The 22,339-nt window shown below is 37.8% G+C and overlaps 1 protein-coding gene across 4 annotated transcripts in view; it reads left to right on the top strand.

Moving 5' to 3' along the window:
- LOC132102651 (kin of IRRE-like protein 1) overlaps positions 1-22,339 on the top strand; it is a 29,950-nt gene that overhangs the window by 3,659 nt on the left and 3,952 nt on the right. For all 4 annotated transcript variants that reach the window (XM_059507270.1, XM_059507271.1, XM_059507272.1 and 1 more), the window contains exons 2-12: positions 11,758-11,907; positions 14,311-14,460; positions 14,647-14,804; positions 15,309-15,459; positions 16,367-16,472; positions 16,718-16,866; positions 17,019-17,146; positions 17,487-17,613; positions 19,885-19,985; positions 21,592-21,808; positions 22,164-22,271. In XM_059507270.1, coding sequence (XP_059363253.1) covers positions 11,758-11,907; positions 14,311-14,460; positions 14,647-14,804; positions 15,309-15,459; positions 16,367-16,472; positions 16,718-16,866; positions 17,019-17,146; positions 17,487-17,613; positions 19,885-19,985; positions 21,592-21,808; positions 22,164-22,271 — 1,545 coding nt within the window. The remainder of the gene's footprint in view (positions 1-11,757; positions 11,908-14,310; positions 14,461-14,646; positions 14,805-15,308; positions 15,460-16,366; positions 16,473-16,717; positions 16,867-17,018; positions 17,147-17,486; positions 17,614-19,884; positions 19,986-21,591; positions 21,809-22,163; positions 22,272-22,339) is intronic.

The following is a 22,339-nucleotide window of genomic DNA, read 5'->3' as shown; positions in this document are numbered from 1 at the left end:
ATCTGTCTGTCTTGCTTTCTTCTGTAGAACATAAAAGAAGATATTTTGAGAAATGTATCTTTTAGTCCATACAGTAGACTAAATTGTTAATTAAAAATTTTCCACAGAAAGAAAATTAAAAATTTTCCACAGAAAGAAAGCCATACTGATTTATAACAACATGAGTAAGTGATGACAGAATTGAGATGTTTGGGTGAACTATCTTTTAAAGATGAGATCTGATTGAGGGATTGTTTTGTAGTCTGTAGGTTATCGTGCATATTATTATGTAGTAATGGAAATTGCAGTGTTTGGTCTTTTTAATCATTCTTGCATGAGCACTGCATTTTTTACTTTTCAGTTTTCGACTCCACTCTTTTCATTTGCTTATGTTTCATTTTTTGTTTTAGGTTCATGTTTTGGTTGAATATGTTTACTTTTGAATTGATTTTGACCTTGCATATCTTAATCAGAATGTCATAGCTCAATTTTTTTTGTGTGAAAATGACAGACTTCTCTAATAACGTATGCTGGATTTAAACCCTGACTCTTTCTTACAGTCAACCAGCTTGTATTGTAACTGATGTTAGATCCATGTCCCCACCTGACCTCTTTTTCTTTTTCAATGATTTGTTTTACTCGATTGTGTTACAGTATGGAAGAATTTCTTTTTTTGCTACTTCTGGTTCAATGCAACTTTAAGGCTAATAAGGAAAGTCATTGTTCAGCTAACCCACTGACTAGTTGATTTTGCAAATAGGTAGATTTTCATTTTCCTAATGAAAGCTAGTGGTTTGTTGTGTCTGGAGGTGAGTCTGTAAGAAAAGACGGCACTGGGGACAGGTGTGTGAAGTTGAGGGACTGAATTGACAAAGATTGGAGTTTTCTTTTTGTTGTTGTTGGGGGGTGGGTTGGTGAAGGGGGTGCTGGAGGAGGGAGTGCTTTAGGCCAGAGGGAGAGAAAGGCATTATTACTCATGCCTGACTGCTCTCATAGAAGAGGCTGCTCGCACCCTCTCTTCTCCGATCTCTCTCTTTCTCTTGCCTCCAATGAATATGGGGGGGGGGTTCAAAGGCCCGGCTTAGACGAGGATCTTTGAACCCCCCTCGAATCTTTTAGGGGCTCCCACATCCCTTCCCATTAAAACGATTTTGAACATGCCATGTTTCCCTTCACATGAACAGCCTTCCATTCATTCACAATGCACATTGTGTTTTTTCAGCATTAGCTGTTTTTTTTCATGTTTTAAAGAAATAGTTCAACCGAAAATGAAAATTCCTTCTTGTTCTCTCATGTCATTCTGAGTTTTTTCCCCCTGAACTTTCTGCAATATCTTTTTCTGTAGAACACAAAAAGAGAATTTGAGGAATGAACTGGGCATTTTTCCATGCAGCAGTAGTAACTATCTTTTTCAAGCCTCAAAAGGATGCAAAAGCACTATAAAATACATAATAATGTTTTAATTGTGAACATTATTCATAATCTAGTCAGCTCTTTTCAATGATTCAGTTGATCCGGTTCACTAAACCCAGTGTGAGAGTGATTTGTTCATGAATTAGAATGAATCAGATCTGACTCAGTTGTATTTGTCAGAAATTAATAAATTGATTTTTTTAAATGTCATGTAAACGCTAGAAGTTATTTTGTTTATTTATTTTATTTATTCATTTATTTCGCAAAGTCTGTCTTAGATAACCTAGTAGTACTTAATCCTTAAAATATATGATAACACACTGTTTAATGTTTTCTTGGATCAATGGAGACCACAGCTCCATTATAACAGCTCTTATATATAACATATATATAAGTGATATAGACTTCTTTTGACACTTTTAATGTGTTTTTGTGTTCTTGTTGAAGCTTAAAAGCTCCAGATCCCATTCTTTGTAACTGTATGGACAGAAACCAACTCTAACTTTATGCATAATTGCACCTTTTGAGTTTTGCGATAGAAAGTAAGACAAACAGGTCAACAAAGAGATATGGGGGCAAGTAAATAATGACAGAATTTATATTTTCTGCTGAACTGTGTCTTTAAAAAGAGTCCTTGTTCTGGCCCTCGCTCTGCTTTTCATTCTTTTGTCGTTCCTCACTCCCTCAGTCTTCTCATTTTTCCCTTCTCCCTCTTTCCATCCCCCAGTTAGTTTTCCCCCTTCCCTCTTTCTAATAAGTTCCAGATGTGTTTCTTACATTCCTGTAGTCAGAGGAGAGGGGGAGGGATCACGGAATGGGAGAGGGAAACAGGGACAGAAGAAAAAAAAGAGAGGGAGTGAAATAGAGAGAGACAGAAGGAGAGATGGAGAAGCACATGAATTAAAAGACAGCGCATGATGAAGAGGCCACTCTGTACTGTAGACACTGATGAGATTCTCCTCTGTGTGTGTGTGTGTGTGTGTTTATCTGTGTGTGTGTTGGGGAGTTTTTCAGACACCCCTCCCCCACTGCAATGGAATGTTGCTGATGATGATGATGTCATTTCTTGTTCTCTGAAGTTTTCAGATCAGGGAGGGCTGATCGTCGAATTCGGCCAATCAGCCGGCCTGCAATAAAAGCTGTTCACAGTTAGGGGGGACAGCGAGGCGTTCTGCATCAAAAGCATTATTACCGGTCACCCGGTGAGGTTGAAGACCAAAATGTAGCGCTGTTAAAACTCTAGCTGTTTTCAGTGCTGACTCAATACAAAGACGCTTTGTAAGTGTCTTTTTTTCTACTCTAAAGTCAACATGAAATCAAAATGGCCCATTTGACTTTCCTAAAGCATGTTTCTTGGCTTATTGAAAATATAGTTTACACTTAATAATTATGTTCAATTAAAGGGATAGTTAACCTGAAAATGCTCATTCTGTCATCCTTTAGGCCACCTTTAGTTGTGGCCTAATGGTTAGAGAGTTGGACTTGTAATCCAAAGGTTGCAGGTTTGAGTCTCAGTACCTGCAGGGATTATCGTTTGGGGGGAGTGAATAACCAGTCTTCCACCTTCATTACCATGACTGAGGTGAGACCCTTGAGCAAGGCACCGAACCCCCAACTAATCCTCTGGCACTGCAGCAAAAATGACTGCCCACTGCTCCGGGTGTGTGTGTGTTCACTACTCACTGCTGTGTGTGTGTGTGTGTGTGTGTGTGTGTGTGCTTGGATGGGTTAAATGAAGAGCACAAATTCTGTGAATGGGTCACCATACTTGGCCACACGTCATGTCCTTTCCTTTCTTTACTTTACTCACCCTCAAGTTTCCCAAACATGTATAAGCTTCTTGTTCTGAGCACAAAAGATGATATTTTGAAGAATGTTGGTAAACAAACAGTTGACGGTAGCCACTAAATGAAATTTACTATGGACGTCAATAGCTACCATCAACTGTTTGGTTACCAACATTATTCAAATTCAAACTATCTTGACATGTAAAATTAGTTGATTACTAAATGCTGTAAAAGTGTTGTTCATTGTTGCTTTGATACCTAATGCAGTAACTAATGTTAACAAATTGAACCTTGTAAAATGACAGCAAAAATCTTTGATTTCATAATCTTATATCAAACGCTAGTAACTTGCTTCACGTCTGAAACAACTACTCCTCCAACTACTAGTTTCCATTCTGGGATGTGACGTCCACTTTTCACTATTCACTCAGTTGAGCCCCTTTCACACTGCCATTCCGGCACGGGTAAAGTGTTACGGCAATTGTTCCCGGGTCGCTATATTTTGCCGTAACGACACGTGACATCAGTGTGTGACGTGTAATGTAGGAGTCGAAAACACTAGGCATGTTATACTTTCACTGAAGCAAGCAAACGATCTCGGCATCAGCGCGGAAAGTGAGGAACTAACTGATCTCTGCTTCATTACAGTTTGCACATATTTTTTCGTCGCAAACGTTGATCTTCCTTCAAAACAGCTGGTAAAAGAGTCGCGCAATAACGTGTGTCATCGCTTCGACACGGCATTAGATCTGGCTTTTGTTCACACAGCGCTCTTCCCGGGTTGAACCCGGCAATGTTACTAGGTCCCCGACCCGGTTTCAATGCCGGAATCAATCCCGGGACGTGTTTGCTTCCACACAGAAGGCGTCCTGGCAATGTTCCGGCAATATGCCGGGTCCGACGTGCAGTGTGAAAGTGGTTTAAGAGTGCAACAGTTAGGGATGGGACGGTATGAAAATTTAATATCACGATTATAGTGACTAAAATTATCACGATTATCAATATTATCACGGTTTTGTTGAAACGAGATGAAAGTGTTCAAAAATAGTTGATGCTCACACTGAAAACATTTCAGCAAGTTTTATATTTAATAATCAACAAACAACTAATAAAATAAGCAACTCTATGCACTTAATTTAAAGAAAGATTAAATTCTGTGGCATTTCCTTCCTTACAATGAAAAGTGTAGAAGCATAGAAAAGCATAGAAAAGTCACTGACTTTCGCCATTCCTTCTCGAAAAAAAACAAAAAAAACATTGTGCGCTGCGCTTGCGTCAGACTGTTGCTGGCTGGACATGATTTAATAGTGAGTTATTAAAACCGCGATAATCAAACACGGTTTTAATGATAATTCATTTTTAAACGATATTACTAACCTTCAGCACATTTTATCACGGTTATCAATAAAACCGGTTATCGTCCCATCCCTAGCAACAGTTGAGATCTGTAAAATTGATTCAGTTGAGTAAAACGGGTTGTGAACGTTGTGTTTCATGTTTACATGAAGCTAGTGATGAATACATTAAGAGAGTGTAAATACCAATCAGACATTAGTTGCTCATCAGCATTGTTCCTCTTTAGATCAGCATTGAAGGAGATTCTCTCAGTTGAGTTTTATATGACTAGTGTTTTCCATTCTTTTGCATCAAAGCATGTCAAAGTCATAAAATAAAAGGCATATGATGAAACGGCAATAAATTCTCTCTCTGTCTTCTGAGAGCGAGTTTAATGTCTGGTATACACGAGCACACACACACACACAAAACACATCTGGCATTCCCAGTCTCTTGATATTTCTTTGGAAAGCCAAATATTTAGTGCATTTAAAGGACGTCTGTGAGGTATTAAGTAATACTTCAAGCCTCGGCCCATTGGAAGTGGACAGTCCATCCAAGCATTAGCATAGCACTCTGCTGATGACCCTTGAGGTTGCCATGGTCTCTGTATGTAATATTATGTCAATGTTCCCACAGTAGTCATGGCAACAATAGCTCCGGCAGCGAGTCGCGCAAATAAATAATGTTAAAATCAACTGTATAAATGCTGCGGAAGATGAGACCCGGTGGCCGAGAATGGAGTGAAATGGGGGAAGAGTAGGAAGCAGCGAGAAATAATTTCCCTTCCCTCCTATTTCGAATAGATTAGTTTCTATAGCAACTCTGGGCTGCACAGATAGAGGGACAAAGAGCGAGAAGGAGAGGAATGAGGGATGGAGGGGGAGAAAAGGATGAGGAGAGAGAGAGGTGTGAAGAGGGAGATGAGAATGAGAGAGAGCGACACAGGGGAAGAGGTGTTTCTCTTTGCTGTCAGGATGGGCAAGGGCGAATCAAGAGAAGCAAAGCAGGAAGATGATGGAGAGAATGCAACGGATGAGGCTGCAGACAAATAAGAGATGACGTGAGGAAATGTTGATTAAGGAGAGGGACACACAGACCTGTTACAAAGCAAAGCGTTCGTACATGGTTAGCTAGTAACGGTAAAAACAGGCTGCCTGGGTGGACTGGACTTTTATTGACATTTTTTCATTGCAGTTGTTCCCGCATGGCATAACTATTTAAATGTTAAAAAGCACAAAGAGCCACACAAACACATAATCAAACCACATGCCTTCAAACATGCAAAAAACTTTTGGGGTAGTTTTTTTGCATACGTCAGCTGTTGCTATGATGACGCAACACTATGAACCAGTGAAAGTGCCTGATTGGTTGAAGAGCTGGAGAGCAGGGGATGAAAAAAGGCATGGAGAATGGGGTTACGATATAGGATGCATTAAAACGGGATGGATGTAATGATTATGACAGCTTTATGTGTACTAATAAATAATATGGTGCTAGTTTATCAATGACAGCAATGCACAGAGCGGTTTAACAAGCCAACGACCTCTGAAATCAGAAACGGTCAATAAAATCATTTGAGCATAGAAAGCATTGAAAGTGGCTGTCTGTTCTTTGTTGAGGTGTCAAATGTTCACTCCAAGTCGTTTGTTTTCCCGTCACTCTGGCACAGGCACCTTGACCGCAGCAGGTGACGTATTCCTTGTCCAGACATACTCCTTTGTTGTCTGAGAGCGGTTAGCGCATGAAGTCACACAAGTGTCTGGTCCATTGCGCTGCATGCACACCGAGGAGTTTGAACAGCTCGGCTCTTTTTGTCTGATGTTGTGACGGTGCTGCTTTTACTGGTATCTAGGATTTTTACCTCGAAGGGTCTGTTTTGATTAAAGTATGGCAGGGAAGGTAATGAGGACAGTCCTTTTTTTGTCTTCGATTCTCATTTGCCATCTCTGAAAACACTGGGTGATTGTTTAACTGGCACTAAAAGAATGGAAAAATTAAAATAAACCAAGATGTGATGGGACACTATCACTGCTGTTTTCAGATGTCTTCATTTTTGCAGAAAATTAAAACAGTGAATTCACAATTTTTTTTGTGAAAAGCAAGTCAAAATTACTAGGTGGATTTTTTTTTCCATTAAAGATCTCCCTTATCATCATGTAATCCACAGAGTTCTCTCTGGTTAATGGGAAAGGGGTGGAGCTTATCCATTTTTATCTCTATTCATGAAGGGGTTTATATTTAAAATGATATCATCTCAGTCTTTGTTGGAATTTTTTCATACTGTAACACACATCCGAAGGCATTCCATTGGATCCAGTTAGTCCTGGAGTGCCAACTGATAATCTTCAGGATTTATGTTTGTTGACAGAAGTGAATTTGCTAATGTGCTTGGTTTGCAATCTGACGATCCCTTGATGAGAGGCTGTTCTCTCAGGTTGGTCAAGTGGTGTGTCCCTGACACGAGTGTGGTGTGTAAGTGTGTGTGACCAAGTCTTCGTGCGGTCAGGACATTGGCAGTGTGGCATGGACTACTGCTGTTACCCAGGGATCAGTGACTCAAGAAAATCAGGCCACTCTAAATTTGTCACTGCAGCATAACCCACATAATGAAAACTATAGAAGCCCTCTCTCGTTCTCACTCAGGTCTTCTCTCATTAGTTGTCTTTTACTCCCTCTCCAGCCACGTTTCTCTCCGTCGCTGTATTTGTGTTTCTGTCCTAATCTCCCGTGTATCTTTTCTCTTTTCCCCCTTTCATCCTTTTTTGTTTCCTTTTGGTTGACTCATAAATAACAAACTCATGTAGTGAGCACTTATATGGGAGACTGGGGCTAGTTATCACAAGGGAAGTTGTCAGACATGTTTTAACTCCGTAAATATGAGGTTTTGAGTCAAAATGTATAATGTAATGAAATCACTCATCCAATTTAAAATAACAATATGATATTTTTTGCTATAGGCATTGGGTAAACAAGTGAAAACAATAAAACAGCACTGACATGCATTCAAGCAAAAGTTAACAATATACTGTATAATGAAGATAGATTAGAACTATTTCAGGATACTTTTTTAAATAAATTTCATGTGACATGTTATACGTTGATAAAATTTAATTACAGTATTTGTTGGCCAAAAGAATCTTCTCTTTTTATGAATTTTGAGTTTTATATTTGTTTTATGTTTTGCTGAAAAGCCTATAGGCTAAGTTGATCCAAAAGTGAGGATTTGCTGAAAATCTACTCGGCCTAAGGCAATCCAAGATGTAGATGAAGATGTTTCTTCATGGGAACAGATTTGGAGAAATTAAGCATTACATCACTTGCTCATCAGTGGATCCTCTGCAGTGAATGGGAATGTGCCTTATGGGCTTTGGCTGCACACCTCTCAGGTGTAGAAGATAGAGTAGAAGATACAGTAGAAGATATTCTTCTTCTACTGTTTCATGCGTACTTCTCATTTGACTGCTTTTCGCATGCTGTACACAGGTTTGTACTCCCTCTAAACATATCAAAGCCTTGAGAATCATTAATCCGCCAGCTTTCTCATTTAAGGAATATATTCTATTAATGTACCATTTCTATGTGCACAAAACCCTTTAGGTGGAGGATGAATGCAGCTGAGTAATCTTCTATAGAAAGGAATCATAAATACACTGTTGCTTTACAGGACGGGCAGCTGTAGACCACTTTGTCACATTGGGTTGTATGACCTCCCTGTGGAGTAATACTGTTAATGGATAGATATGGATTTTAGTGAAGGCCAAATACTGCCCTGTTGTATAATAACAACAACTATTATAATTTGGGGCTGTATTTTCTGTTGAGCATGCAATGCAAAACAATGCAGGAATTTTTTCTGTTTAGTGAATGTTTAGTGAATGTTTGACTTATAATGCAGTTGTTACGGTGTTTTAAGAGTGTGTTTATGCCATTGTTAGGTGGTTGCCTACTAGATCAAGTCATAAGAGACCACCCATAAGTCTCTATGATATGCTGGCCCCTTAAGGCGTCTTTTCTAAATTGTAAATATTATCACATTTGATTTTTCAAGTCCCTTAAGTGTTTCAATTTGCCCAAAAATTGTAATTATTTATTTAATTTTGTCATTTGCTCACCCTTATGTTGTTCCAAACCTGCATAACTTTTTTCATTTTTTTTTTTATTTTCTTTTTTTTTGTTAGTTAAAATTTTTTTAAATTCTGATTTCAGTTTTAGTAATTTTAGTACTTAAACGTTAGGTTATTTTATATCAGTTAATTGCCAAAGCAAACTTTTTTTTCAAGTTTTTCATCTAATGTTTATTTTTTTTTTAATTGCAGCTTCATTTCATTTACACAGAGCGATTTAGTTAACAATAACACATGTTCTAGAGAAGAGAGTCAGTCAAACAGGTAAATGCAATGACATGAGGGTGAGTAAATAAACTGAAATGTTCAGTTTTTGGTGAATGTTTTATTTTACGAAGTTCAAAGCGCATGACACAAAGGAGTAACATATTAACTTCATTATCCTACAGAATATTTGATGTTTTTCATGGTAATTAGAGCATTGTTTCCTCTTGTTTGCCTTCATTAAATTTCACCTAAAGTGATCACGGATGTTGCATGAGAAGGAGAGGAAACATACATGAGAGAAATAGAGAGGAAGAGAGAGGGATGGGGTCATGGGGGGATGAGTGGGCATATGCCAGTTGTTAAGAAATGTAGAGAGATGGGGAGCTACAGAGGAATGCTGGAGGGCTGAGAGACGAGAGAGAGGGAGCGAGAGAACAAGAGAGGGCTAGAGGGCTGATATTTAATGTGATAAATGGATTGTGACAGCGTGTCTCTGAACCCCCTCCAACCAGAGAGGAAGACCACAGAAATAGAAGGCAGATCTGGGGAGAGAAAAATGTATTTAAACAAAAAGGATAGAAAACTGCAAGGAATTGAAAGTGCAAAAGTAACGACTGTTCTTGCTTATATTGCCCCAAACTAGATGATGGCATTACCAGGGATTCCCATAGGGACAGTTAATTCCTGTCTTCATTTACTCACCCTCATGCCTTAAGTGGAACACAAAAGGAGAAATACTGAAGACTGTGCTTGTTGATATTTTCCATGAAACATCTCTGAATGGCGTTTCAAGGTTCATAATGAACACAGATGAACTATAAACATATCACAAACATGGTCCATGTGACATGATGCTGGAAACTGTGTTAGTTTAGCATTATTTATATATGATTATACTATTTATTAATATTTTTCCAATAGGCTTTTATTTTTTATATTTCCAATATTTTCTTTAAATTTTATATTTGTGATATGTGCTTTTTTGCCTAAACAAAATTTCTCATTTCTGTTTATTTATATTTTATTATGTTTTATTTCAGCTGTATCTCAATTAACGAACATTATTTCTAATAGTTTTAGTTAATAATAGCAACACTGGATTGAAGCCATGTGAATAATACGTGTGAGAATCAGAAATTGAAGTCGTTATAATAAAAATTGTTACAGCCGCATTCATAAATTGTGTTTTTGAGGCTTGATCTTTGCAGTGAATCATTTGATCTGGTTCACAAAACTAGTCAGAGTGATTCATTCATGATTCTGGTTCTCAGGTTCAACTCATTGACTTTATGATCCATTCACAGAAGTTTTCAACTCAGTAGAGAGTTGAATGTTGTTTGGTTCCCAACATTCATCAAAATTTGTACACGAAAGAAATGCATTAGGTAGGGATAAACATTTAGTGTTATTGTAATATTATTTGTATCAATTCTAGTACCTTAAACTTATTTAACTTAGGTTTTAACTAATGTTAACATCTAATATTTACATTTTATTATGTCTTTTTTTAATTTAATAAAACTTTTTTTAAATAAAACTTTGTTTTAGCTTTATTTAAGAATTTAACGAAGCCATACAATAGCTTTGTGCAAGAAACAAACTAAAATGTAAGTCCCGAGTCCTGAATCAGTTGATCCGGTTCACAAAAACAGTCAGAATGATTTGTTCATGAATCAGACTAATCTGGTTCTAAAGTTCAACTCACTCAGTGATGTTTTTAGCTCACTGATAAGGGGGAAAATTGATCAGTAACAACATTAAACAGGTCAATATCTCAAACATGTAGCTAAAAATATAGCACAGCAGCTTTTGTGATACTTTTCTGATTTACAAGTGTGTGTCAATTTTCAATCTAATAAACTTAAAGAAATAGTTCTGTTCAAAATGGAAAATTCTTACATTATTTTCTTTCTCTTTGTCTCTCTCTCTCTCTCTTGCACACAGATAACACACACACACACACACACACACACACACACACACACACACACACACACATTTTTGGGGGAACTATCCCTTCAAGCTCCCATTCCTGCATGGAAAAGCGAAACTGGCGCTCTTCATAAGTTCTCTTTTTGTGTTCTACAGAAGAAAGAAAGTCATAGGACATTGTGAGGGTGGATAAAAATGATGACAGGACTTAATTTTTTTTAAAGGAAGAAAGAAAAAGGGAACAAGGAAGGTTGCAAACTGCTTCCTTATGGACTTGGAAAAGGGAGGAAAGAAAGAGAGAAGCATTGAGCGAAGAAAAGAAGAATGCAGGGAAAATATGAGTTGCCCTTACTTAATTTACCACATTCTTGATTTCAGTCCAATTTAAGATTCACAACTCAGGCTCTGAATGAAAGCTTTCCTTGTAAGTCAGTTCTTCAAGCTGTAAACTCTGGAGTATCAAATATCCTCCTGTGTTTCAGAGAAAGAGAGCGACTCTGGTGGATACCATGTTTTGCGGGTGAAGAAATGTGTCTGGAATTTGGTATCAAGGGACACGTTTCTTCTTTCTAAGAAACCACATTGACTTAGAAGAGTGATTGGAAGCGTGAAGCTGCTCAGTGGATGTAGGTGTAATGCTGAGTTTCAGTCATTGGTTCTTACGATTGTTGCTTGCGTTTAGTCACGTAGGCTATTAACTTTTACCCTCAGTTTAGTTTGAAATTTTCTAAATAAATTGTCACCATTGACTCACCCTCATGCCATTCAAAGACTGACTTTCTTTCATAGAATACAAAAGGAGAAGTATATAGCAGAATGTTAATGCTTCTAAAGACTCCAGGTTAAACAAGGTTCAGGGTTTTAAGTATGATATTGTTGTGTTTTAACCTTCACAGCATTGAACACATAAAATAAACAGAACTAGAGCCTCAGATCTTTCAGTAATTGAACTGTTATGCTTCTTCGTTGTGTTTCAGTGCGGACGGCGCGGTTCTCTCAGGAGCCTGCAGACCAGTCAGTGGTTTTGGGCCAGAGGGTGGTCCTGTCCTGCGTGGTCTTCAACTATTCGGGCATTGTGCAGTGGACCAAGGATGGACTGGCCTTAGGCATTGGAGAAGACCTCCGGGGTCAGTGATACACAGTGCTCTTTCTTTCTTTCGTTCGTTTTTTCTTTCTTTCTGTATTTATGTGCTTTTCCCTTATTTCTTTTTTTGTTCTTTCATGTTTTTCACTATTTTACACTTTTGTTCTCTCCTCATCCACGTAGCAATACACTACCTTAGAAACTGCTTAACCTATGTACACTCTTTCAGTTTCATCTCTGATCTGTCTCACTATTTTCAATGTTTCCTTATTTGTTTTTTTTTTAGTTTTTGTACTCTTATTTAACCACATAACACCCTAAACGCACCCAGAACACCTCAGCAACAACATAGAAACATAGAAACCACCCAAGACACCTTTGTAAGCAACACATTTTCTTCAGAAAAATTAAGAATGTGTATATTTCTTAGATTTCTCTTTTTCTAACTTTTCTGTTTTCGCTGTGTATACTTTAAGTTTCATCTCTCATCTTCCTCACCATTTTCTGTTTCCCTGTTTGCTTGTTTTCTGTCTCACTTTTGTCCTCTTTTCCCCTTTGCTCTTTTGCTTTCTGCTCCAGTAGCTCATCTTTTCTCACTCCTTGTGGACTGTCATGAGAACAGTAAGGGCAGGATGTGGTATTTTTAACCTCTGCCGTTATAAATGGATAAATGTGGACCTGATAAACTACATTTGCTGCTTCGTCAGATTCGTTAAAAAGCATGAGGAAGATTTCTCTCTCTTGCTCTCTCACTGTCTCAGTGTAGTTGTATTTACACTGTGATGCTTCACTGGTTTGTCCCCGTGGCTTTTATATAAAAGCATGTGAACAAATCCTGCAGTCACTTACACACATACACAAAAGTGCACATGCAGAAATACACGCACATCGCACACACTGATAGCTCAGTCCCACATTACAGAGAGGGCTGTGTGGGTTGGGGATGTGTGATGTAATTCACAGCAGAATTATTGTCATTTCTCTAGCAGCAGAAGCTGGAAATGTCCATGTCATAGCGCTATCATATATTACCCAAACTCTACTGCCTCTCAGTGGTGGATAACATCACTGCATACTTATTTTTTACTCGTTAGTAGCTATGGTTAGTAGGCAAATGTCACTGTTGATATTTCTTAGGTTCAGAGTTTTTTTTTCTAAATATCAGATCTCTAAATATTAAAGGAATAGTTTAATATATGCAACTACCACTTTGATGCTTCAAAACGTTCATTAAGAGACTGTAAACTAATCCATATGAACAAGGTAATCACTTATATCAAACTGAATATCAAACTGTTATATTATTATTGTACAATTACAATCATTATCCACTTATTATTTACAATACAAATGATTTTATTCACAACATTAGCTCTCTTGAAACACCTTGTGTTAAAATAATCAAAACAGTACTGAGATAGATCAAGCTTTAATCTGCGCACACCAAACTTTCACTTAAATGTAATAATATGAGGGGTTTTTTTTCATTCTCTAATAAAAAGATTTAAAATTAGCTAGTTCTGCACTGGAGAGTTGTTGGTGAAAACATACCGACATCGCTATGACAAGATGCTTTCTTAATTGCTGTTTTCTCACCATTGTCATTTTTGTTGCATTTACTTCATTACTAACAGGAAAGTGTGCAGCATATATTTACATATTCATCTAAACTCTAGTCTCAGCAGCATCTGTTTTTTCTGTGTTTGGACTATTGGTGTGACATTTGAACTGAGGCATCAGAGCTTGTTTTTGAGAATAAAGGGGCCAGATAAAACCTTGATTCGAGACTTGTGTTGTTAGCATAGAAATCATGTGACAAATGAGAAACAATGCCTCATTTTCTGTCCAATCATGTGCACAATTCACTTTGCGAGTCAAAATATTTGAACCCTCAGATCTTACTCTAGGAGTAAGTTTTCATTCTGACTTATTCAGTTATATTTTTAAATAAGTGAAAATTATTTTAGGAAAATTAAATATTTGACATATGCAATTATATGCATATGCTATCATATTGAAATTCATACTGGCATTAAATGCCACAGTTTAATGGGTAAATTAATTCATTAGAGAGAGAAATTAAAAGAAAAATTAATAAAAACTTCTCAGAGGCCTGACGCCACCCCCACTATGTCTGTCGTTGCACCTCCTGCCACAGTCGAATAATCATTCCAAAAGAAACTGCAACATTAATTGTGAAATTATAAAAATGTTAATTGCTTTCTGTTTTTGCCATAATTGACACAAAAACACAAAACACTTTCTCTTGGTGTCATGGCAACACAATGAACATGACATGTGACTGACTGGAAATCATTAAGGTTGGAAGTGGGACATTTCCACTCGAAAGTTCCCACATCTGACCTTGTCTCGAACGCAGCATACCTACCTCCAGATCATCACCAAAAGTGACAAGTTATGGTCTGTGTGTGCATGTCTCTTGCAGCCTGGCCGCGGTATCGTGTTTTGCGGCTGGTGGATGTTGGGCAGTATAATCTGGAGATCTCAGCTGCTGAACTCTCAGATGACTCTCTCTATGAGTGCCAGGCCACGGAGGCAGCGCTGCGCTCGCGACGGGCCAAACTCACCGTCCTCAGTGAGTGCTGTGTGTATGAATGTGTGGGTTTGCTCAGAAAAGGGTCTAAATGGTCAATGCATGCTAAAAGCTTGTTGTTTTAGATGTTGGCTGTGAAGGAATGAATGGGTTAATGTGTTATGAAATGAATAGATTTATGAGATGCTGTTATTAATAATTGAACTCCATATGTGTTTGTGTGTGTAGTTCCTCCCGATGAGCCGGTGATTGAGGGGGCCCCGGAGATCCTCCTCACAGCAGGGGTCCCATACAACATGAGCTGCGTGTCCCACGGAGCCAAACCCGCCTCTGTCATAGAGTGGCAGAAAGACGGCCTGCCGATAGAAGGGGCCATCAGCACCACAGTGAGACACACACACACACACTCATGCACAACAATGTTTTGAGTATGATAATCTGAGTATGAGTGCTTATTCATTCACATGCACGTGACTCACTCCTCAGCAAAGACAAAAAGATACTGAAATCAACATGAAACTGTATTCACAACCTAATTTGATATTCATAATCTAACATAATTGTAACAGGATATTGTGTAAGAAGAAAATTTACAGTGAGATTTTTGTTTATCCTTTGAGGAATTCATTAGATGATGAAAGATGGGTGAGCAAAGTCATTTTGGAAACAAATGATTACGTTTTGAATAAATTGCAAATCATTTGCCCTTTTGGAATAAAATTGGTTAATTGTGCACAACTCCAGAAACATGCATTAATGATGCAAATAGGATCATTTATTGTGTTATTCTTGTGTAAGCCTCTGAATATATACTTAAATGTAAAATGAAACAAGCATGAGTTTGTTAGTACTCAGCACAATGGTATTAACAGTGTCATTTTGTTGTGTAGGAGCTGCTTCCAGACAGGAAACGCGTGACCACACGCAGTTACCTGCCCATTTCAGCAGTAGACACAGACACAGGGAAGAACTTTACCTGTGTTGCTACTAACCTGGCTGTGCCAATGGGCAAACGGGCCACCGTCACCCTCAATGTACACCGTAAGTCTAGAGCCCTTCCCAGCTTCAGTAAAATTTATGAGTTAAGAGAAAAGGAGGGAGCCAACGGTTTTTCATTTTATTTTATTTTATTTCCTATGATGCACTGTGAAAAGTAGCTATTTCAGACATCCAAAACTATATTGAAAATTAATAATTACAATAAATAAAATCTGCATTAGAATGATTTCTGAATGATGTCTGTGACACTGAAGACTGGAGTAATGATGCTGAAAATTCAGCTTTATCATCACAGGAATAAAGTACATTTAAAAGTACATTAAAATAGAAAACCGTTATTTTATATTGTGAGAATTCTTCACAAAATTACTGTTTTACTGTATTTTTGAACAAATGAATACAGCACTAGGAGGTGCACAATAGACTTTGATCAAAAACTTTTTTTTTGTAAATGTGCGTACAGGGCTTAATCTAACTCTTAAAATTTATTTTGTTGGTGTAACCTAGCTTAGTCAGGTGGATTGAGTCATATTAAATAATATTTTTGATTTGGATAAAACATGTTAGTTTAAATGTTACCATGTGAACCACATTTAGGCTACCTGATCAAATATATGTTACAGTGTAGGAAGAGAAATGTGACCGAGAAGGACCAGGTGCTGTCTTCTCAAACCACAAGATAGGACAAACTGTTCTAAAGCAGCTTTGGAGAGTATAGCACATTTAAAACCTTCTAAGAGGTTAAAACCCCTTTAAGTAAATAGGAAGGAGCATTATGAGTACCATGATGTTCATCTGTGTTCTGACACTATATCAGTAGTTTCTGTTGCGTTGACTTCCACGGCTTCAATCCACTCCAGCTCCTTACTGTCAGTTCCTTTGTCTATCATGTGCCTTTGGTCTAATGAATGGCTATGGCTTTATTATGTATTCTGAATGCTCTCTGCAGACCCACCGGTGGTGACGTTATCCATTGAGCCTCGCTCTGTATTGGAAGGAGAGCGAGTGACCTTCACATGCCAAGCTACTGCCAACCCACCTATTATGGGTTATAAGTATGTCTCTTACTAAATGTGATGATTAAAAAAGGGGTTTCTTTTACATTCTGTGAGATGAAAAATGAATGACTTGTTTTATCAGGCAGATAAAGACATCCTTTAAGTAGTATTAAGTCCAATATATCTTCAGTTCTTTTCTGTTACGGCTGTTATGTCCTTGAATTCGGTTCTGTACATGCTTCATGGGTCTGTCTTCAGCTATCTGCTTATGCATCACTGATTGGCTATTTTGGCTTTGCTAGGTGGGCAAAGGGAGGAGTGGTCATACAGGGGGCGAGAGAGAGTGCCTTTGTCACCAAGGCTGATCACTCTTTCTTCACTGAGCCTGTGTCCTGCCAAGTGTTCAATGCTGTGGGCAGCACAAACGTCAGTATACTCGTCGATGTCCACTGTGAGTATTAACTTCAGTTTATTAATTAATTCAGTGTTTAAAGCGTGCAACCTAGCCTAGATCTATCTATCTATCTCTTTGTCTGTCTGTCTGTACATAAATAACCATATAAAATGCAAAATCCTGACCTGTTTAATCTCTGTTTAATGCAGTTGGTCCTATCCTGGTTGTAGAGCCTAAACCAGTAACGGTGGATGTAGACGCAGACGTCACTTTAAACTGCAAGTGGGCGGGAAATCCTCCCCTCACACTAACCTGGACAAAAAAGGGTTCAAGCATGGTGAGCATCTGCTTGTGGGTCCGATTAGTAAAACCTCCTTTCTGTTACATGCTCAGTTTCTTTCTTCTCTCTTACTAAGATATAGGCTATCCAATTTTCCTCAACAGTTTACTTTTTTGTCTATGACATTTTTACCTCTGACTTTATCTCTCTTCAGTGAGATCTCCATATGTGTCCTTCTCTGGCTCTGGCTCTGCTTCTCTTCTATATTTATCTTCCAATGTGTTTTGATGTTGAAGCTGCAATCCTTCATTCCATTTGTTTCTTTTTAGATAATGTTTAATGTAAACAGGTTTTATATAGTTTTTGCCTTTTCTCTCTCTCTCTATGTAATGCACAGGTTTTGAGTAATAATAACCAGCTCTATCTGAAGTCAGTTAGTCAGGCAGATGCTGGTCAGTATGTGTGCAAGGCCATCGTGCCTAGGATCGGAGTGGGCGAGACAGAGGTCACACTCACCGTCAACGGTCAGTACAGTACTTTTATCTTATTGTAGTAAGAAATAGCAACACCTTTTTAAATGGGTCATATTATGCGATTTCTATTTTTCCTTTTCTTTAGTGTGTTATGTAGCTCTTTGTGCATGTATAAGATCTGCAGAGTTACAAAGCTCAAAGTCTCCACACAAAAGTATTTATTCTATCTAAAAGAGAAGGGTGATCCAGACCGGGCTAAAACAGCTCATTCAAACACCCCCCCACATGTCTATGTCACGATGCGGAAATATTTGGGAAAGCCCAAATGTTCATGCAAAGAAAGAAGGTGTGGTTTCAATAACCGCAGTTAGTGTTGATGCAGCCATGTCAGGGAGATGCTGTGTGTATCTAGGTGAAAGCAAAAGCATAGAAAAAAAGCATTGGGAAGTCATGGCCTAATGCTTAGAGAGTCAGGACTTGCAATCGAAGGGTTGTGAGTTCGAGTCTCGGGCTGGCAGGAATTGTAGGTGGGGGGAGTGCATGTACAGTGCTCTCTCCACCCTCAGTACCATGACTTAGGTGCCCTTGAGCAAGGCATTGAACCCCCAACTGCTCCCTGGGCGCTGCAGCATAAATGGCTGCCCACTGCTCCGGGTGTGTGTGTGTGTTCACTGCTCTGTGTGTGTGCACTTCGGATGGGTTAAATGCAGAGCACGAATTCTGAGTATGGGTCACCATACTTGGTTGAATGTCACGTCACTTTTTTTATTTGGCTTTCCGAAAGAAGATGCAATGAGGAATCATTGGTTAAAATTTATTTACAACAAAACAGCACAACCCAAGATGTTCGAATTTGTTCAACGCATTTTATGGACGACAGTTTTGTGAACCTAGGAGAGTAGCCAACAAGGCTGGCTGTGCAAAGGCTATTTCTAAAAAGAAAGTGGGCCAATTCCAATTTTGTTATGACAATCTGGCGCTTATTCTGAATCAGCTACTGTAAGTATGTTTTCTTAATAGTTTAAAGTATTTGCTATTGACTTTCAAATGCAGAGTTTTCGCGGTGTATTGTATTGCGTTGTGTGTGTGTGTGACAGAACATTCACACGCGGCGTCTGCGTCAACGCTTGATGGAGGGCTTGGCGCAGACGCAACCTTCATACTGACAACAGCCAATTACATTGCATTGGCACTTGAAAAGTTTTCAACTTCTGCCGTGAGCAAAAGACCCAACGTGATGCAACGGACCCAAAATTCATTTAGGCAACGCTTGACGGCACTCTATTCAAAATAATTGGGAGGCTTTGACGCTGTCGGCCCATGTGCGTGAGAGAGAGACCCGGGTCACATCACAGTGTTGCAGCTTTCTTAATCGCGACTTTTGTACTGCAAATACATATGAGCATCATCAATCTGTCTGACACGCGACTCTCTTCCCCTTTCGAACTTGAACTGATGGTAAAACTAAGGACATTATTAACTGTCTCTACATTTATTTTGAAAGACGAAGCTCACGATTATGGAAAGGGGTGTTACATTTCCGACGAGTGCTTGCGGTGTTCGGCCAATCACAATGCACTGGGTCAGTTGCCCCGCTCAGAGCAGACTGTGCTTGTTGGAAGGAAGGGCTTTTTAGAAAATGACGGTTTGAAAAATATTCTGTTACACCAAATACACAAAATAATGATCTTTAAAATAGCATCATATGACTCCTTTAAAACTGTGCAGCTTTCAAGGTTTTTTACCAATATTAAGCTTATTGTGAGTTCTGCATTCAGTGATTATTCAAGCTTTGATTAAGTTACTGGTTAATATATTGGTGTTAAATTGTTAGGTCACAATCCAACAAATGGGTCATGGACTCTAGGAGAAAAAGCATGTTAAATGTAAATAACATTATAATTGTATATAGTTAAAATAGCAAAGTAAATAAGCTTATCAAGATTTAAAAGGGAAGAGAAAACACTTAAAAAAATGTTGATGTCAAAGTTCATGCATCCTCAGACAATATTTTGGTGGAAATGAATCTGTCATTTGGTATAAGTTAGTTAAAAAAGGCAGATGCCATTATAGAGAGTTTGTGTGACATGCCCTCATTCTCGAAAAGTATCTTGAATTAATACATTTCAGTGTAGAATTTTTTTGTTGTGTGTAGAGTGTAGAGTTGTTGGTTGTTGTTGTTGTTGTAGTTATTATTAAAGTAGTTATTAGTAATTATTAAAACTTTAAAATATAAATGAAAACAGAAAATAAAAAACACTACTCAGTAGTTTTTCTGAGGTTTCTGTTGTTTATGCATTTGGTTTTGAACATTTTGTGCAGGTCCTCCCATCATCTCGAGTGAAGCGGTCCAGTATGCAGTTCGAGGAGAGAGAGGCGAAGTCAAGTGTTACATCGCCAGCACACCTCCCCCTGACAAGATCGTAAGTTACATTGCATTCTCCTAAATTCTAATAACAGATATTTTACAGTTTTCCTATTATTCACCATCTGGATACGCATGGTAAAGCTTGTTTTATAATGTAATTATCCCCCTTAGAAACCAGATGAGCTCACCTTAATCCAGTTTTAACTCGAACTAGACCTGAAGCCAAAGTAACTCTCTCTGCTGTAGATGGTCCTGATGTAGCTCCCTGTATGTGGCTTTCATACGCATCCGTCTCTGAAACTACTAGTGATTCTAATTTAAAATGACTTGCAGCTCAGTCCTGATGCATCTCCAGGATGAGATTTATGAAAAATGAAGTATGGGAACAGCGAAGTTGTTCTTTTAATGCTGTAACCTTTTCAGATGTCTTGGTTTGTGAGGTAAATGGAAGCTTACCATGAACATGTGGAGGTATGCATTTTTAAATATTCTCACAGCTCAGCATTAATAATACAACTGTTTTAGTGGTTTTGAAAGGAGAACTGGTGCTTTCTCGTCACTATCCAGCCCCATGTTTCAGCACAGAAAGGCCATATATCCCATTGCTGGTGTGAAATATGTGTTCATGCGGGCAATGTGAAGCAAATATAGTTCAGGTGCATTTTATGCACTTGAATATGCTTTTTAAATCCTGAATATTTATAAAGGATTTCCTTTTTCACTCCTGTATGAAATGTACTGATTATGTTAAACTGTACTGGATTATTTTCGGTCCATTTGCTTCTTGCAGGACCTGCAACTGCAGATGTATTTTTAAAAATATATATTTTATAATATTTATTTCTCAGCTATTACTTCATAGAATTTACATGGTTTTCCTTTTGAAAATGTCATCAATTTACTGTACATGCACACAATTTTAACAGAGTGAAAAGTTTGGAATAATTTTTAAATGTTTTTGAAAGAAGCATTTATTTGATCAAATATACAGTAGAAACTATAAAGCTGTTGAAATAATTAGTTTCTATTTTAATACAGTATATATTTTAAAATGTAATTTATTAATTTTTGTGATGGCACAGCTGAATTTTCAGCAGCCATTAGTCCAGTCTTTAGTGTATGAAGATAAAAATTAAATATGAAAAAAAAACTACAGTATTAATTTTGATTTTTATTATTATTCTTGTCATAAATTTTATATTTGTATGTATTTATTAATTTTCGTGTGGAGCCCAGGAAGATAAGTGACCGAATCATGTTGTGGATCCAAATAAAGATTGTATATTTTATATTTACATATTAATATCTTGTTATTGTATATTTTTTATACTTATTTCTAGTTGTTTCTTTCTGCAAATGAACAGATACTTTGGTACTTGGAAGATTTATATGTATATATGTGTGCGTGTGTGTATATATATATATATATATAGATAGATAGATATATAGATATACATATATATATATATATATATATATATATATATATAGATAGATATATACATATATATATATGAGAATAATTATGGGTGTCATCTTGAACCTGCACATTTCTTGCTGCAGGTTTCCCAAAATTCAGCCTTTTGCTGATAAATATTGGTGATTTAAAAGTGAAGTGCATGTGAGTGATCTCTTACACCATGTGTGTGTTTGTTCTTCAGGTGTGGGCATGGAAGGAGAATGTGTGGGAAAAAGAGAAGGGAACCCTATCAGAACGATACACGGTAGAACAGAGCAAACTGACTGCACAGGGGGGAGCAGTGCTGTCCACCCTCACCATCAACAACGTCATGGAGTCAGACTTCCAGTCCACTTACAACTGCACCGCCTGGAATTCATTCGGACCTGGGACCATGATCATCACACTGAAAGAGACCGGTGAGGATACGTGCCTGCGTATGCACACTTCTGAATAAGGACAATCTCATATGACTTTCAGTTATATTGTATTTGATCGAGAAACATCTTTTGTGTTGTCAATCTGGCTTCAAATTTTTTTTTCTGAAAGAAAATAATATACTGTATGTAAGTACATTTAAACTGGTACATTGAAGCCACAGTGCAGCAGTTAATGCACATGTTTATGTCTGGTCTGATAACACTCCCTCTTTCTTTCCTTTCTTTTTCTTATCTGTCCTTTTCTGTCCTGATGATTAAAGGCAAAAAGACAATCAACAAAAAGCTAAAAATGCATTGTGGTTCTTATCTTTCTTTGTCTTTTTCATTGCAATAGAAAGAGTGCCGCTTGGGATCATTGTGGGAAGCACTGTCGGTTGTTCGATTCTACTTTTCCTGTGTTTACTAGCATTAGTGCTGTTTTTGTATCGGCAACGCAAAGGAAGTAAGTTACAAATCTACAAATGACATTGAGTTTTCTTTTCTTTTTCACAATTATTAGATATTGAAAAT

Source organism: Carassius carassius, chromosome 2 (genome assembly GCF_963082965.1).
Source record: "Carassius carassius chromosome 2, fCarCar2.1, whole genome shotgun sequence".
Taxonomy (NCBI): Eukaryota; Metazoa; Chordata; class Actinopteri; order Cypriniformes; family Cyprinidae; genus Carassius; species Carassius carassius.
Note: the sequence above shows the minus strand (reverse complement) of the source record. Positions and strands in the feature narration are given on the sequence as shown.